The sequence below is a fragment of the Petaurus breviceps genome, unplaced genomic scaffold, assembly GCF_028583685.1.
Source record: "Petaurus breviceps papuanus isolate PSGF00001 unplaced genomic scaffold, PetGlider_PUasm1.0 140, whole genome shotgun sequence".
NCBI lineage: Eukaryota > Metazoa > Chordata > Mammalia > Diprotodontia > Petauridae > Petaurus > Petaurus breviceps.
Window position 1 is genome coordinate 52,678,836 of NW_027185698.1, and position 18,994 is coordinate 52,697,829.

The 18,994-nt window shown below is 37.7% G+C and overlaps 1 protein-coding gene across 4 annotated transcripts in view; it reads left to right on the top strand.

The window, feature by feature from the left end:
• Positions 1-18,994, top strand: part of UEVLD (UEV and lactate/malate dehyrogenase domains) — a 69,695-nt gene that overhangs the window by 14,453 nt on the left and 36,248 nt on the right. For 3 of the 4 annotated variants that reach the window (XM_069072980.1, XM_069072972.1, XM_069072991.1), the window contains exons 4-6: positions 8,609-8,772; positions 10,695-10,830; positions 12,216-12,325. In XM_069072980.1, the coding sequence (XP_068929081.1) occupies positions 8,609-8,772; positions 10,695-10,830; positions 12,216-12,325 (410 nt within the window). The remainder of the gene's footprint in view (positions 1-8,608; positions 8,773-10,694; positions 10,831-12,215; positions 12,326-18,994) is intronic. The other variant, XM_069072999.1, reaches the window with a different exon arrangement.

Here is an 18,994-nt window from a genome sequence, read left to right on the forward strand (position 1 = left end):
TCAAATCCGGGCTCAGATACTCAGCACCACACCCAGAAATAACTGGCCGTGTAACCTTGAGCAAGTTACTTAACCCCGACTGCTTAAAAAAAAAAAAAAGATGCTGAGGAGGAGTGGTCACACACATAGGAGGGCAACCAGGAGGGGGCAGTGTCAGGAAAAGAACCTAGACAGGAGATGGTATACAGAGGGAGAATGAAGGCGATCAATATTCTCTCAAGTCATTGGATATTTCCTGTGACCTGACTTTTATGTATTTGGGTACATAGCTCATTCCCCTGATAGATTATAAAATTCTAAGGGATAGAGAGCTGTCTAGGAAGACCAGAGTTTAAGTCCAACTTCTGACACATACTGGCTGTGTGATTCTGGGCAAGTCAACCTTCTCAGTGCTAATCTAAACAACTCTCTTAAGACTATTTATAAAATTATAGGGGTGCCTAGGTGGCACAGTGAGTAGAGCACCTGCCCTGGAGTCAGGAGGACCTGAGTTCAAATCCAGCCTCAGCCACTTAACACTGACTAGCTGTGTGGTCTTGGGCAAGTCACTTAACCCCAATTGCCCTGCCTTCTTCCCTCCAAAAAGCAAAAAATAAAAATAAAAAAAATAAAATTATGAACAAGATACAGACTTGTATGATTAGAGGAATGGTTCTCACCCAGGAGGTTTCTATACCAATAAAATCACAAATCTGGTTCCTATCCCTCCCCTAATGCCCTGTACAGTATCTTTTTTTTTTTTTTTGCTTTTTGGAGGGCAGTTGGGGTTAAGTGACCTGCCCAAGGTCACATGGCTAGTTTCTGTGTTAAGTGTCTGAGGCCAGATTTGAACTCAGGTCCTCCTGATTCCAGGGTCAGTGCTCTATTCACTGCACCAACTAGCTGCCCCTCCTGAACAGTATCTTGTACTTAGTAAATGTTTATTGATCAGTGTTTGCTGAGTTTAATTGAATTGTGTTTAAAATTTTGTAGATTCAAAATAGAGGATCTTACGTTTTTTTATTAATTTCTGTTAATTTAATTCAATTAAATTAATTTAATTAAATTAATTGTTAAATCCCTTTGATTTTTTTAAATGTGGGAAACACCCCCCATCTATGAGATTTATGATTGATAGCTTATTCCAACTATACATACATACATACATACATACACACACATATTATATGGAGTGTTCAGGGAAGATTAGTACCTCTGGTGTGAGGGATGCTGAGTTTATTTCAGGACAACTTTTCACCTTTGGTGTCCCTATTCACCCAACTCTCACCTGTGGTGGCTCCAAGAAACTGTAGCATGCTCAATGGTTATACCCCAGTAAACCTTCTGGGCAGACAAGCTAACCTAGGTTGAGGTTAACTGAGGGGTCTTAAACCCGTCAGTGAGTTAAGGGGGTGTCTACCTCAAGTATGTGAAGACCTACCCGGATGGAATGAGGGGGATGAGAATAATTTGTTCCAGTAGCCATGAAGGTGGCTAAAGCTGGCACTGTGGTGTGCTTATAACTTGGTTAGACGTTGAAAATGCCAAGATTATTCACTACATCCCCAGCTGTTGCCAGTCATCTTAACTTTTGTCTTACCACTGGATTTAATGACTCTGGAAGAGAGAGTGAAGCTGATGACTTCGCACAGCTTTGCCTCACTCAAATCCAATTTATGCATGAGTAAGAAGACATCACCTATACCATTTTTACCTGCTTCAAAATCCTGTGGTAACAGCTAATTGATTAAACAGCAGATGTGGATATATTGGGAGCTGTAGTCAAAACCTTGCATACAGGCAGCCCCAGGTCATAGGGTTGTCTTCTCACTGGACTGGAGCAGCAGTGGGATTTTGCAGCACTCTGGGTGTCTGAGTAGCCTTTTTTTAAGGACCACATTGCTCACCTCCTGGTGTGAGGAAGGGTCTAGAAGAGGTGCCCTATCTCATTTCTCTAATATGTAGAGAATTAATTCAAACTCATAGGAATACAAGTCATCCTCCAATTGAGGATTTGAACAGGAAGTTTTCAGATGAAGAAATCAAGGCTATCCATAGAAATAAAAAAAAATGTTCTAAATCATTATTAATTAGAGAAATGTGAACTAAAATAACTCTGAGGTACCACCTCATGCCTATCAGATTGGCTAATATTACAGAAAAGGAAAATAATAAATGTTGGAGGGGCTGTGGGACACTAAAGCATTGTTGGTGGAGTTGTGAATGGATCCAAACATTCTGGATAACAATCTGGAACTATGCCCAAAGTGCTATAAACTGTGTATACCCTTTGATCCAACAATACCACTATTAGGTTTATATCTCAAAGAGATTTTTTTAAAAGGCAGGGAGGGGGGTGAGGAAGGGGAAGAAGTACCTATTTGTACAAAAATATTTATAGCAGCTCTTTTTGTGGTGGCAAAGAATTGGAAATTGAAGGGATGACTATCATTTGGAGATGGCTGAACAAGTTGTGGTATATGATTGTAATTTAATATTACTGTGCTATAAAAAATGATGAGCATGTAAATTTCAGAAAAAACTGGAAAAACTTATATGAACTGATGCAAAGTGAAGTGAGTAAACTAGAAGAACATTGTACAACATAACAGTAATACTGTTCAATGAAGAAATGTGAATGATTGAGCTATTCTCAGCAATACACTGATCAAGACAGTTTCAAAGGACTTATGATGAAAAATACTGTCCACCTTCAGAGAAGGAACTGATGGAATCTGAATGCAGATCAAAGCATACTATTTTTCACTTTCTATATTTTTCCCCCTTTGGATCTGTGTCTTCTTTCACAACATGACTTATACTGCAATATGTTTTGCATGATTGAACATGTATAACCTATATCAAAGTGCTTGCTGTCTCAGGGAGGGGATAGGTGAGGGATGGAGAAAGGAAATTTGGAACTCAAAATTAAAAAAAAAATGAATGTTACAAATGGTCTTTACATGTAACTGGGGAAAAATAAAATCTTATTAAAAATAAATATAAATAAAATTCTAATAAAAAAGGAAAGGAAAGGTGCCCTAAAAATTATCTCTTTCACTTAACCTAACCTTGGCTTTCTTACTGTGGCAGGGAGAGCTGCCTGCAGTCAAAACAAAAATTGTACAAAACTTTTACAAATATGATTCTACTATCTAATCTATAGTGAGGCTTACAACGTAGAATATATTTTATAAATGGGGCCTTTATCAGTTATATTGGCTATAAAAATTGTTTCCCAGCTTTCTGCTTACCTTCTTCTAATCTTGGTTGCTTGACTTTGTGCAAAAATTTTTCAATTTAATGTAATCAAAATCATCCATTTTGCATTTCATAATGTTTTCTATCTCTTCTTTGGTCATAAATTCTTTCTTCCATAAATCTGACAGGTAAACTATTCTTTGCTCTCCTAGTTTGCTCATAGTAATCAGTCTTTATGTCTAAATCATGTACCCATTTTGACTACATTAGTTCTGATTGTGAAACCTACATGTCCCATTACTGTGACCACTCCAGAAAAATGTGTATACAACTCCCAACTTCATAAGCGGTCTTTGTTGCCAGCTTTGTTTCACTCAGGGCTGCTACATGGATGTGATACCTGCTGAGTTGTTGTGCAGTAAGATCAGTTTGTCTTTCATGTTCTCTCATAACAAGAGCTCTTGTCAGGTCTACTGAATTTTGTGTTGTCCATAAGTGTCCACACATGCCATGTCCCAATGGTAAGTAGAATCATCTATTAGATTATCATTTATAGCAGTGCTTTCTGTAGTGGCAAAGAATTGGAAATTGAGGGGATGTTCATCAATTGGGAAATTGCTAAACAGGTTGTGGTATGTGACTGTAATGGAATACTATTTATTGTTCCATAAGAAATGAGCAGGAGGACTTCAGAAAAACCTTGAAAGATGTATATGAACTGATGCAGAGTGAAGTGAGCAAAACCAGAAGAACACTGTACACAGTAACAGCCACAATGTGTGATGACTGACCTTGACTGACTTACCCCTTCTCAGCAATGCAAGGCTCTAAGACAGCTCCAAAAGACTCAAGATGGGAAATGCTATACACATGTGGAGAAAGAATTTTGGAGTCTGAATGCAGATGGAAGCATACTATTTGCTCTCCTTTTATTTTGTTGTTTTGTTTTGTTTCTTCTTTCTTAATGGTTTTTCTCATTAGTTCTAAGTCTTCTTTAATTCATGACTAATTTGAAACTGTGTTTAATATGAATGTATAAGTAGAGCCTATATCAGATTTCATGCCATCTTGGGGAGGGAGGAGGGGAAGGGGAGAAAATCCAGAACTCAAAATCCTATGGAAATAAATGTTAAAAACTAAAAATATATAAATAAAAAGTATTTGCTAAAAAAAGAACTAATGTATTCAACAAGCTTGTATGTCTATCAAAAGGAGGGATTGACAGTGCCATTGCCACTTGCAAGAAAGTGCCATGCCACCATCATCAGTGTGTATTTCCCACCATGATGAACTCTGCTGAAGTCAAAGAAAAATTTTACGAAGACCCAGAGATCCTCATAATCAATGTGCTAAAAGAGGACAGGATTGTAATTCTGGGTGACTTTAATGCCAGTGTGGGTACAGACTATCAGATGTGACAGGGAGTCCTTGGGAGGAATGGAGTTAGAAACAGCACTAGCAACTTACTACTGAAGACTTGTGTGTCTCATGACCTGTTTTTTTGTTTGTTTATTTGTTTGTTTTGGAGGGGGGAAGGAAGGGCAATTGGGGTTAAGTGACTTGCCAAAGGTCACACAGCTAGTAAGGGTTAAGTGTCTGAGGCTGGATTTGAACTGAGGTCCTCCTGACTCCAGGGCCAGTGCTCTATTCACTGAGCCACCTAGCTGCCCCCTCATGACCTTATCACCAACACTGTCTTCCATTTACCTAAGTGCAGTAAAACTTCATGGATGCACCCCCTCAGCAAACATTGGCATTTAATAGACTATGTCTTTGTAAAGTATAGAGACAGAATATGAGAGTGATGAAGGCTATGTGTGGCACAGAGTGCTAGACTGATCATAGCCTTATCCTTTCCAAGGTAAACATTCACATTCAAACAAAACAGCAACCTCAAGGCAAAATGACTACCAGAAGACTTAATATCAACAGCTTAGAGCACTTCTCTTTGTGTGAACAATTTTTTGCTAACTTAGAGGGAAAGCTGAGCCAACACATGATTGGCAGCAGTGGAGCAGAAAAAGAATGGGCAGCTTTCAAAGATTTGGTATATAACCCTGCATTTACTCATCTGGGCCAGAACACTCAGAAACGTCAGGGTTGGTTTGACAAAAATAATGGGGAAATTCATAAGCTGCTAAATAAAAAATGAGAACTGCACAGGGTTTACCAATGGGATAGTTCGTCCATCTCTAAAAAAGCAGCATTTAACTCCATCAAAAGTAAAGTGCAAGCGAAGCTTAGAGAGTTGCAGGATTCTTGACTTAGTAAGAAGGCAGATGAAATTGTTTTATGCTGATAGTAACAATCCAAAGTGCTTTTATGTTGCCCCAAGGGCTATTTATGGGCCAAAGACCTGTGGTGCGTCTTTACTACTCGGTGCTGATAAAGCCACGTTGATTAGTGATAAGGACATGATCCTGAAGAGATGGGCCAAGTACTTCCCATAGTGTTCTCAACAGACCGCCACTGACCAGTGCTGAAGCCACTGACCATATACTCAGGTTGAAATCAATCCTTCTCTAACAGAGCTTCCAACTAAAGAACAGGCTTTGAAGTAAGATACAGTAAGTAAGTCCAAGGCTCCTCTTGTGTGGCAAAGTGCCTGTTGTTGATTCTTCTTTCCACTGAGATTTACAAGACAGGAGGTCCACTGCTCATACAAAAGCCGACTGAAATTTTCCAAGTTATGTGGCAAGAGGAGATTATCGCTCAGGAGTTCAAAGATACCTCCATTGGCTATGTATGTAAATGAAAAGGAAATAGATTGTCTTGTGACAATCACAGAGGGTCTCTCCCTTAGTCATTGCTGGCAAGATTCCTATCAGAGTTCTCCTGAATAGGCTGATCCTTCACTGGAAAGTGGTCATTTACCTGAGAGCCAGTGGCTTCATAAAGGGCCAAGGAACAGTTGATAATTGGTGTTTGCTATCAAACAACTCTAGGAGAAATGCCAGGAGTAGAACAGAGGTCTGTACACGACATTCGTATAGCTCACCAAGGCTTTTGATGCTGTCGGTCATGAGGGCTTTGGGAAGATCATGAAATTTATTTGCTGGGAGAAATTCATCGGTATTGTATGCCAGTTCCATGATGATTGAATTGCACAGATTCTGGATAATGGACGATGCTCTTGTGTTTTTCCAGTCACCAGGGGAGTGAAGCAGGGCTGTGTGCTTGCTCCCATGCTTTTTAACATGATGTTTTCAGTGATGTTGTCAGAAGCCTTCAACAAGGACAAAAACAGAAAATCAACTACCACACTGATGGTAAATTATTTAAGTTGAAAATGCCACAAGCCAAGATTAAAGTGGAAGGAGAATTTGGTGCATGACTTTTTGTTCACAGATAATTGTGCACTTAATGCAGCCTCTGAGGCTGTGATGCAACAAAATATGGATCAGTTCTCTACTGCTTCTGCTAATTTTGGCCTGACAATTAAGACCAAGAAAACAGAAGTTCTTTACTAGCCAGCACCACACCATCCATATGTAGAACAATCAGTTAAAGCAAATGGAGAAATTGTTAATGTTGTGGATAAGTTCACTTACCTTGGCAGTATGCTTTTCAGGGATATACATATAGATGATGAGGTTGACGTACACATTGCCAGAGCTAACTCCGTGTTTGGGAGGCTCCAAAGGAAAGGGTGGGAGAGAAGAGGTATTAGACTAACTTACCAAACTGAAGGTCTACAGAGCTATTGTGCTGACCTCATTGTTGTATGCCGCTGAACAGGAAACAATTCCATCTGAATTGTCCTAGGAAGATTCTGAAGATCACCTGGCTAGATAACGTGCCAGACACTGAAGTCCTTTCTCAGCTGAACTGCCAAGTGGTCAAACTCTTACCAGGGAGAGTGCAGCTCCAGGGGGCTGGTCATGTTGTTCAAATGTCAAAAGAACATTTGCCTAAAAGACTTTTTATAAATTCACACAAGGCAAACACCCACATGAAAATCAGAAGAAGCAGTACAATCACACTCTCAAGGTCTCTCTGAAGAACTTTGGAGTCAACCTCCCAGCATGGCATACCTGCATCAAAGAAAGGCACAGTGCTCTATGAACAAAGCAGAATTGCAGCAGCTCAGAAGAAACGTGAGATGCACAGATTTAGAGATATCTTCATTCCAAATGTTCATATGGACTATTTGTGCCTGACCTCTAGTAGAGCCTTCCAAGGTCATATTGGCCTGATCAGCCACAGTTGGATACACTGTACCTTAACCCCAAGATACTGATGTCATTTTGGTCTTCATTAAGCATGAAGCACAACAACCAAATATATACATTTGCACATAATGATAATAGCACACATTTATATGTCTCGTACTGTGTGCCAGGCATTGTTCTAAGCACCTTGCAGATATAAATCTCATTGGATCCTCCCAACAACCCTTCAAGGTACATACTATTATTTTCCCTTTTTGGCAGATAAGGAAACTGAGGCAAACAGAAATGAAGTGACTTACCTAGAGTCACACAGCCAGATTTGAACTAAGTTCTTCCTGATTTCAGGTTCAGTGCTCTATCATATATAAACATGTGTGTATATATTTTATAAATACCTAAATGAATAGGGAAAGGTTCTAAGATCTTAGGGGTTGAATTAAGGGATGCCTTTGTATTAGATACATTTTTATAGTCTTTATGTAAGAATGAGGAGGGGTAAAATGATAAAGGAGTAAAGGTTTACTAAGTTATGAAAGTCTTGTAAAGGACAATGAACTGCAGGTAAGAATATAACTAGTGTAACTGAGTGGAAGGAGTGGGAAGAGTCCTAGACTTGTAATCCAGTTGTAGCCCTGTAGTTACTGACTTGCTATGACCTTGGGTGAGTCACTTAGCTTCACTAGATCTCACTACCCTCATTTAAAATGTGGGATTTACACCAATCTCTATGAGCATAGAGGGCTAACTCTAAAATTCTTTAAGTCTAACCTAGCTGGTATTCTTAAATGCCATAAGGCTATCCTTCATCTCAATTTATTTCTTTTTTAGACGTATTTACTTTAGTCCTTTGGGAGATATTTTCACTATAGAAACTTATCTACAGTTTTATAATGGAAGAAAATTATAAATTTCATTTTCTAAATCTAATAGAACCTCCCCTAAGTTATAAGTTCCACTTTATATATGTGGAATAACCTCTCTCATATCTCTGCCCTTTGAAATCCCTTCCTTCAGGATACAACTCAGGTGCATTCTTCTCTTTTAGACCTTCACCAACCCCTTTCTTAAAACAACCTGATAACCCTTAGCTCAGATCTCTCATACCTCTCTGTTTGAATTTGTAGAAATCCACTTTGTGACTTACTTGACAGGAATAAATTTGTTCTACAAAACTAGGCCTACCTGGAGGATATCAGCTACAGTTTGTATTTTGTTATCTTTGAAAGATGCTACAGATTTTGTTTTGTCTTAAATAGGTAATACATATAACATACCAATTCGTTTATGGATTTTGGATTCTCACCCTTTTGCGCCCCCCATTTGCTTCTTGAAGCCAACTCCAAACATGGGAATCTCAGTGGGAAAACATGTGGATGCTCAGGGTAGAATATATCTGCCCTATCTACAAAATTGGAGTCATGTAAGGCCCATTTAGTTTTTGTTTTTCTTACTGTTTCTCTTCCATATTGACAGTGCAGATAATGAAAATGCTATATTTTTCTCCCACTATTATGGTCAAATAGCTTACCTTCTTTTAAAAGAATACTTTGAAACTAAAAGAAAATGAGTGAGGAGATACTGTTATGACATTTTATAGAAAAAAAGAATAATAGAGGCGGCTAGGTGGCGCAGTGAATAAAGCACCAGCTCTGGAGTCAGGAAGACCTGAGTTCAAATCCAGCCTCGGACACTTAACACAAAAACTAGCCATGTGAACTTGGGCAAGTCACTTAACCCCAATTGCCCTACCTTCTACCCTCCAAAAAAAATAATATTAAATTTGATATAGATGCTGCTGACAAAAAATTATCAGATGATTAGAATTAGGATTAAGTTAAATTTTTTGACATGAATTTGCAAGATGGAGGGTTTTTTTCATGATTTATTTATTTGTTCGTTTGTTTATTTATTGCTTTTTGGAGGGCAATTGGGATTTTTTAAGTAACTTTCCCAAGGTCACACAGCTAAGTTTTTTGTTTGTGTGTGTTAAGTGTCTGAGGCTGGATCCGAATTCAGGTCCTCCTGACTCCAGGGCCAGCACTCTACTTACTGTGCCACCTAACCACCCCATGATTTATTTCTTAATGTATTGCTTTTCAGGTAATGAAAGTATATGTGTAAATATTTGGGCAAAGTTTCAGAATTTATATAGTAATGTACTAGTTTTAGGTAGAAAAGATCCTCATATTGGCATATGTAAGTTGACATTTTACAGTTTAAAAAAATCCTCCCCGTGGCATTGAATTACAGAACAATTTCAAGAGTTACTTCCCATCCTAACTTTCAGTATCTGAAGGCCCAAGAACTTCTGTGGGCTTACTAGTTAGGTAGGAGAATAGAATTCAAAGGTGGATTTTTATACGGAATAATTCCTATTTGCCATAGGCCTCAGGTTATTGTTGTTTGCAAGAACAAACCCCAAAATCTGAAATAGTTTTAGACAGAATTTTATTAGGTTGTTTGGTAGAGAAGAGTGAGCTTGAAAGAATGTGTGGCTCCCTCCCTTCTGGGCTCTAGAAAGTTTAGATTATATAAGATGTAGGCAAGGGCACTCACACCACATGGTATACTGTTAAGCAATTTTGCTGAGAGGAGAACTGGAAAGCAAGGTAGACTGATATGCATATCAGTAAATAGAAACATGTAATAAAATCTGGATGAAGCCAAAACAGAAAACAAGACTTGAGTGTTTTGGGTGGATCCAGGACCTGAGGGAACCCCAAATCCTGAGAGTTACTGAGGTTTTAGGTTCAAACAATGTCTAGTCACATAAAGTTAGGTTTAAACAGTAAATTAATTCATAAGTTTTCTAACCGATATAATAATTTCCCACAATATCCATAATAAATAGTCAGTTTCATCCGAATTAAAACCCAACCTTTGTATTTGGCTATTATACTTGTCAAATAACATTTATTAATGGTAGGAGAAGGAAAATGTTGATTCCCCCAAACTGACATTTGTATTAATGGTTAGTTGTATCCTCTTAGAACTAGAATAATGTTTTTGTTACTTATTCTTCACTGTCCTTTTTTTTTAAGCATATGGCTCTAATTTGACTTGCTTTCTGTGTTGGTTGATAGCTAATCTGATCCTTCCTGTTTATTTTTTTCTTATAGTCCTTGGCATAACTGTTAACATAGTATTTCTTGCTTTGACATGATTTTCTAAGTTATTTGAGGCTCTTGCTCATTTGAATATAAATTTATGCTGATTTTACATTTCTTTTCTGTGCTTCCTTGTGATAGGTCATTACTGACCTTGATATTCATTTTTATCATAATTAGGGAACTCTCCTAGGTCTTAGAGATGGTAACAATTCTCTTTATGTTTGTTCCCTAGCCTAAATCAGTCATCACAGGATTAATCAGAGAAATGATTATCAAATTTCAGGAAGAGCTTCCTCTGTATTCCTTGTCTTCTGCTGATGAGGCTCAGCAGGTAGAATTGCTAGCCTATATTTCAAAGATCACTCAAGGTTTGTATTCTTATAAGAGAGAAGAATGTTGTTGGAACTTTGAAGCCTTTACTGTCATTCTCTTTCTTCTCTACATGTTTTTAATTAAAAGTCACTGTCATGTCTGTATAAGTAATATCAGATAATGTGTTTACATATGTGCATGTAAACACACTTCTTATAATAATTATTGAAAAAGTGGTCCTTTGTACTTGGAAACATTTCAGGTTATGTGAAACCATGTTCAGTATTGGTGTACTGGCACTTTCCCTTCTGGTGAGCTGACAAATTGCAGGTTTTTTCTCCTATATGAATACGATATTTATTGAAAACCAAACTGTCAGGTAGATTTCATTTATCTTTGAAAATTTGTTAAGAACTGAATGTGTCTGTGTTGTAGATATTACTAAAATCCTTTACATTTTTTATTTTCTAAATATAAATGATAACATAACTTCCTTTAGAAATTTTCTTATCTTATAATCAGTAGTTGTGATAGATGTATGAGTATGATGGTACAAAGGATCACTATTACCTGTTTGAAGACTGACTTCTGTGACTAGGGTTTTGTCGCAACAAACTGACAAAATCTATTGAGATGAAAGCACTTTGTATAAATTAAGGTGCCAAGTAAACGTGTACAGATATCAATTCTTAGGACTAATATTTTGTGAAACTCAAAAATCTTGATTTGTTCAGTTTTGTCTTACTTCCATAGAAGAACATAACAAGACACAAGATTCAGAATCAGATATAATATTTTGGACCTCTCCATATTTACTACTACCGGGGCTTTGTTTTTCTTTTGTTGCTATTGTTGTTTAATTTAGGGCCTAGAAAATAGGAAGGGAACTTTTGGGATAGAGTATCCAAAAAAGAGAGAGAGAAAGAAAAAAAGGTCATTACGATTTTTTTTTTTTTAATGCATAGAAGACAACAGAAAGAAGACCAGAGGGGTGGCCAGGTAGCACAGCGAGTAAAAGCACCGGCCCCAGTGTCGGGATGACCTGGGGGATCGAATCCGGGCTCAGACACTTAGCATCCACCCAGAAACACCTGGCCATGTAACCTTGAGCAAGTTACTTAACCCCAATTGCTTTAAAAAAAAAAAAAAGACCAGAAAGAATCACAGATAAGGACAGCTTTGAAAGTTACATGTTGAATTTATTTTGCATTTAAAAAGACAAGCAAGATGTACATAATAGAAATTTGTAGTTTCATGTACAGTAATACTCATTTTCTTTTCTACATGTTCTTTTTCTACTCATTTAATTTTCTTTCTTTGTCTTTGAAAATTCACATTTTATTTAATGTTAGTTCAGAATGAAAAAAAGGAAATTAAAAAAATGTCAGAGATTTTCTGTATCATTTTAGAATTGTGCTAACAGATTCATCTCTTTTTTTAGGTATCTCAGATATAAATTCAAAAAATCAAGAAAACAAAAGTGTCAACAAAGTTACTGTGGTTGGAGGTGGAGAGTTGGGAATTGCTTGTATATTAGCAATTTTAGCAAAGGTACAAGAGTTTTATCAAAATGGTTACTAATGTCATTGTTGAATGTATTAACAGTTTCTGGTATACTTTTGTTTCAGTTCAGATATTTGATATGCCAAAAAAAATAGTTTCAATTTGTCTTACAAATTTACCTTTTTTTTTCCCTTAAAATATACTTAGTAAGTTGATTAAAAACAGCTGAAAGCTTTCATCACTGATGTTGCAGTTAGCAGTTAGTCATGAAATATGCTTTGAAATAGTCATTTGAACAACATCTTCATTATAATCAAAAGAAAAACTGCAACTGAATCTCTGATTTAGTCACATAGATTCTTTTGTGTCTTTCGTGAATCATTCAGTTTTTATTGAGCTTGCCAATCTAATATCATCCTTCTTCCTTAGTTTTCATTTATTTTAGCTCTTTTTGAAATTAGCATTTTAGAAAATGATGACTTTGTTTTTTGGACATAGTTCTTTTTCCTTTCTGGTTATACATAGTCCAGCCTTTGTGGGGTGTCTCAGCGGTTTCCTTAATTAACATTCTTTGACACTGTTAACCCTGACTTGATAGCTTATGATTTATTGAGCTGTATTTTGTGAATGTGCAGATAAGTTGTATTTCTCATAGAGTTCATGTCTCTTTCACTTTTTTTTTTCACTTTGTAGCTTATATTCAGGTGGGTTAAATCCATCATCTAGAATAGCTTAAAAAGTGTACTAAGCTATTTATCCAGTGTTAAAGTAAGGGTTCCATTAGGGAATTTCTCAGCCTGAGTTTGGAGATTCCAGAGAGAATCTCACCCACTAGCTGGATCCACTGAGTAGCCAAAATGAAAAGAAACAGATTTATTAGTTGATAATAGCTTCACCTTCCTCTGGTACAGATTTAGTTTGTATGCCTTTCCAGGCTGACTTAGAATACACAGCCAATTAGAAGCATGCTACAGCAAGTTAGGATTCCTGAGTAAAGCATCTCATCTCAGTATCAGGTATAGAATAGAAAAAGGGGGACTCTACCTAGGGAAAAAGGAGATAATTCTGGGGGAGTAATGTCTTTCAACAGGTGGCGTTTATTATCTGAATAAGAAAGCACTCCCTGTGCTAGGGCTGAAAGAAGATACTTTGACATTTGTTAAAGAAGTCCCTTTGACCTAAGTAAGGTAACTGGGTTGAGGCAACTGTTTATTCAGAGCTGTAGACAGCAAAGTTTTTGTAGCAGTGAATGGGGCCATCTGGCTTACTGTTTACACAGTTACATTTTACTTCTTCACTGTACCTAATCTCAATGAAGACTATACCTTTAGGAATATTACTTATATCTACCTAGAGATGAGAGCTATATTTTTTCATTTTTATTAACACTCTTATTTGCCTCTGAATTTTTAGTTTTCAACCGAGGTTTACATAGTCTCAGGAAAATAGGTCTTATTTCTTGAAATGACTTTGAATTAAATATGATAGGCAGAAAATTAAGAATAAAACTCTTATAATTATATGAGTTATATATAGAAGTTAATAGATTCACACTATTCATTTCTGAGAGGTGCTGTGGCTTTATGGATAGAAAGCTGCTTGGAGCCTGGAGGATTTGAGGCTGGTGGCTTCCCTTCCCCTCATGCTGTCTGTGTGACCCTAGACCAGTCACTTTTTAATCTCTCATTGCTTGAGGCAATTCTCTATCTCTAAGACTAAAAATTTCAGAGTAGTTGTTGACCTTCATTCTTCTTCTAGGATCCTATTTCCTGTATCAATGAAATCTAATCTTTTGAAAGTAGAATTTAACAAAATGGTAAAATGAGGCAAATCTCCAAGCAAGATAATATTTATTAACAGAAACATGTTGCCCACCTGTAATTGCATCAGTGGCTTGCCTCCATTTATGTTAAATATCTCAAGCAAAATGACAGTTCCCTTATTATAGGTTTTGGGGAGTTGGTTGTTATACTTTGTTCTTGAAATGGACCAAAAGGCATCACTGTATTGGGATCAAGGTATAATGTGTCCCACTGTGGCTGATCAGACCAGTGTGAGCTCAGAAGGCTCTACCACAAGTCAGGCACAAATAGTCCATATGAACATTTGGAATGGGGGTGTGTCTAAATTTGTGCATCTCACGTTTCTTTTGAGATACTGCAATTCTGCTTTGCTCATAGAGCCTTCTTTGATATGGGCATGCCATGCTTGGAAGTTCCTGTGCCATTGTTTCCCATGTCTTAAAATCAATTCCAAAGTTCTTCAGAGAGACCTTGAGACGATCATTATGCTGCTTCCTCTTACCTTCATGTGAGTGCTTGCCTTATGTGAGTTCTCTATAAAATAGTCTCTTAGGCTATTGCACTTTTGGCATTTGAACAATATGACCAGCCCATTGGAGCTGCACTCTCCCTGGTAAGAGTTTGAATGTTGGCAGTTCAGCTTGAGAAAGGACCTCAGTGTCTGGTCCCTTATCTCACCAGGTGATCTTTAGAATCTTCCTAGGACAGTTCAGATGGAATTGATTCAGTTTCCTGGCATGATGCTGGTAGACTGTCCAGGTTTCAGAGGCATACAACAATGAAGTCAGCACACCAGCTCTGTAGACCTTCAGTTTGGTAGTCAGTCTAATACCTTTTCTCTCCCACACTTTCCTTTGGAGCTTCCCAAACACTGAGCTAGCTAGCTCTTGCATTGTATATGTCAACCTCCTCATCATATAAATATCCCTAGAAAGTATACTGCCAAGTAAATGAACTTATTGTATCAGCAATGCCATATTCACAATGCCTATAGAGATTACAAATATGCTGATATAATTATCCATCACAAAATACATCAGGTTTGCCATTTGGGGAAATAAACTAGAAAATTTATTAAGATACCAAAAGACTGAGTCCCAAAACCAGAAAGTGAAAGCCATCAGAGTAGTTATGATATTGGCACAGGTAGATAAAGTAGAAAGCACCCACATTTTCAAGCCTTTAAAACAGAACAGGCTACCTCAGGCAAAGGTCCTCCTCTCCCCACTCACAGCAACCACCCAGTGTCCTGGAAGAGCGCTCCCAGCAGCTCCGGCCCCTGGCAGTCCTCAGCAGGAGTCCTTAGCAGAAAGTCCTGCTCCCAGCAGCTCCGGCCTCTGGCAGTGCTCAGCAGGGGTCCTAACTCAAAAAAAAAAAAAAAGGCAACCGCTGCCAACCGCAGGACCGTTAGCTCGGCTTTTCACTTTCTCTTGCTCTGCTATGTCAGCACGTCCATGGGGCATGGGAGATCTTTAAATCCCATAACCCTTACACTTATCCACACCAATATTTCTCCATTTGTTGTAACTGATGGTTCCACATATGGATGGTGTGGTGGAGAACCTCTGTTTTCTTGCTGTTAATTGTTAGGCCAAAATTAGCACAAGTGGCAGAGAAGTATGTATGGCATTGATCCATACTCCATTGAATCTCGGTCTCAGAGGCTGCACTGAGTGTACAAAAAATCTGTGAACATAAAGTCACATGCCAACCCTCCATCTTAGTCTTGGCTTGTGATATTTTCAACTTAAATAATTTACTGTCTGTGCAGTATAAAAGTACAAAGAGCAGAGCAGGATAGAAGATATCATGGGATGAAGGGTAATATAATTGGTTACAGAGCTGAGGTGCAGCAAACAATGTAATTAGTTGGAAGTTTGCTAGTGGAGGCTAGCAACAATCCCCAATTTTCTCTCATGAAAGTCAAGAAGCTCTCATTGTTTGAATACAGGTACAGTATAGCAGCTCAAATTTTTGGACAGCAAACCAGACATCCTTGAAAGATAATTTGGTGTAGTAAAGATTTTAGGCCCATCGCTTGCTTTCACGTATATTCTTCAAGGTCAGTTAAATTCCTTGAGATGAGAAGAGGTAGATTCTTAAATTTAATCCTTTATAGGCCAGCTGAACTTTGAGCTAAGTTCAGAGAAAAAGAATCATGACTTAAGTATCATAGGACAAAAGCAGTTATGGGACAAAACCAGTTAATTGTACATAGGATCAATAAATAAATGATACATGATCAAATCTTAATCTTCTCAAGTTCCATTGCTCTTCTTTTATCATATTTGTTTAGAATTCATTTGGCAAAAAATAAATACAAACAGTACTGTTTCTGATTATATCTGTCCTATCCTCTATTCTTGTGCATATTCTACTGAGATGAAGATGACTTTAAGATGATTACCCCAGAGATGTCCTTCAACAATCAGCAAGCATTAAGTACCTAATTACATCACACCAACCAGATTGTCTAACTTGACAAAACAGGAAAATGATAAATGCTGGAGGAGATGTGGGAAAATTGGAACACTGATTCATTGTTGGTAGAGTTGTGAGCTGATCCAACCATTCTGGAAAGCAATTTGGAACTATACCCAAAGGGCTATAAAACTGTGCATACCCTTTGACAGCAATACGCCTTCTAGGTCTGTATCCCAAAGAGATTATACAAACAAGAAAGGGACCCACATGTACCAAAATATTTGTAGCAGCTCTTTTTGTGGTGGCAAAGAATTGGAAATTGAGGGGATGCCCATCAATTAGGGAATGACTGAACAAGTTGTAGTATATGAATGTAATGGAATACTATTGTGCTATAAGAAATGATGAGTAGGTGGACGTCAGAAAAACCTGGAAAGACTTATATGAATTGATGCTGAGTGAAGTGTGCAGAACCAGGAGAACATTGTATACAGTAACAGCCACATTATGTGATGACTAACTTTGATAGACTTAACTCTTCTTAGCAATGTGACGGAGCCCGCTACACATGGGTCACTTCATGAGAGAGCGTGATAACTAAGAAACGTGGGACAGGCACAATTGCAAGCAAGTTGTAAGCAAATTCATTTATTAATCTGAGGGTCAGGAGTTATATAGGCAAAGTATACATTGTTTTACGGCCACTCCCATGGGACATTTCCCAATACTGTAAATAAGTACATGACTCCTAGCAAGTTGGTCAAAGTTTGAGGAGAGGGATGATCTGAATTCCATGGGTAAATACAAACAGTAGCAAGATCTATATCTTAATCAAAGAATGCACAAGGAATGAAATGGTGAGCCAACAATCCTGAGATACTTAGCCCATAAAAGTAAGAATAGACCATGAGAAAACTCTGGCCTGGACTTCCTAAAATGGACCTCTCAGAGCTGGCTCTTGAGAATGCAAGGATCTAAGATAACTCCAAAGGACTCATGATGGAAAATGCTGTCCACATCCAGAAAAACAAATATGAAATCTGAATGCAGATTGAAGCAGATTATTTACTCTCTCTCTCTTTTTTGTGTTTCTTCTTTCTCATCGTTTCTCCCATTGGTTCTAATTCTCATGTTCAATATGACTAATATGAAAATAGGTTTAATATGAATGTACATGTTAAGCCTATAGCACATGCCATCTTGAGGTGGGGGAAAGGGAAAGATGGGGAGAAAATGTGGAACTAAAAATCTTAGGGGAGTGAATGTTGAAAACTAAAAATAAATAAATTTAAGAAAATAAAAAATATTTTAAAATATTAAGTACCTATTATGTGCCAGGATAAAAAAAGACAAAAAAACAACCCCTGCTCTCAAGGAGCGTGCAGTCTAACCTCTCATCTTCTTTTCACCTCATCCTTTACTTTCTGAACCAACAGTTTCTGTTGATTCCAACAGCAGGCAAATGTATTTTTTTTTTGCGAACTGAAAAATATTTGTAATTTTCATTGTCTCAAAGGGGATTTTTGTTATTTTAATACTTTTCTTGATGGATGAGTATTCACTGAACATAAAGAATGTAACTTAGTCAAACTTGTTTTTTAAATATTGGTTGAAAAAGTGTTAAGCAACTTCACTTGCCTCTACACACAATCTGGACATAAATCCAACAAAGGGAAAAGATTTAGAGTCAGAGATTGCTAGGGCTGTGGCTAGTCCATAGAGTGCCACTTGGAATCAGTAAGACCTGAATTCAGATCTTGTCTCAGATACTTCCCTGGCTCTGAGATCCTGGACAAAACACTTAATATCTTTGTGGGTCAGTTGTAAAATGTGAGATTGGGTTTACTGGCCTTGGAGCCCATCATCTTTTGTTATGGAAATCCAGGCTTGTCTCTTAAGGTTGTTTCTCCTAGATAAAGGACCAAAGCTGTTTTACTATTGATTTGTCGATGTTTGGGTTTAGGATCTTAAATTAGCAAAAGCTATGTTGTGTGAGAGTCTGATTTGGAGTTGTATTGATATAGCATGGTATTCTTGGAGGTTTCCCCAATCATCCATTAGTAAGTCATCTATGGACATTTTTGCTTCTGTTATTTTTCTCCCATATGTTGATGAATTATATGTTCTCATCAATGTGGGCATTCCCTTAAATGGCAAAATCACAACCCATCCAGACCTTCTCATCCAGACTAACTCTTGTCCTTGTCATCCCATAAATCCTCCACCAAGCATCCACTTAGTGTGCTGGACGTCCTTCTCTAACCCACCTTGACATTAATGGGAGTGGGCCATCCATTGGTTATGCCTCCACTCTGTCCCACTTCATACATACATGTTTTTGCTATCTTTTATGCTACTACCCAGGTCTTTATTGCTGTTGTACTTCTTGCTGTCTGCTTCCTCCACCAGGTACTTCTCCATTGTTCTGTGAGAGACCTGCAAGAATTCTGTTCCTATGTTTGCAATACTGGTGATTGGTGATATCTCAAGC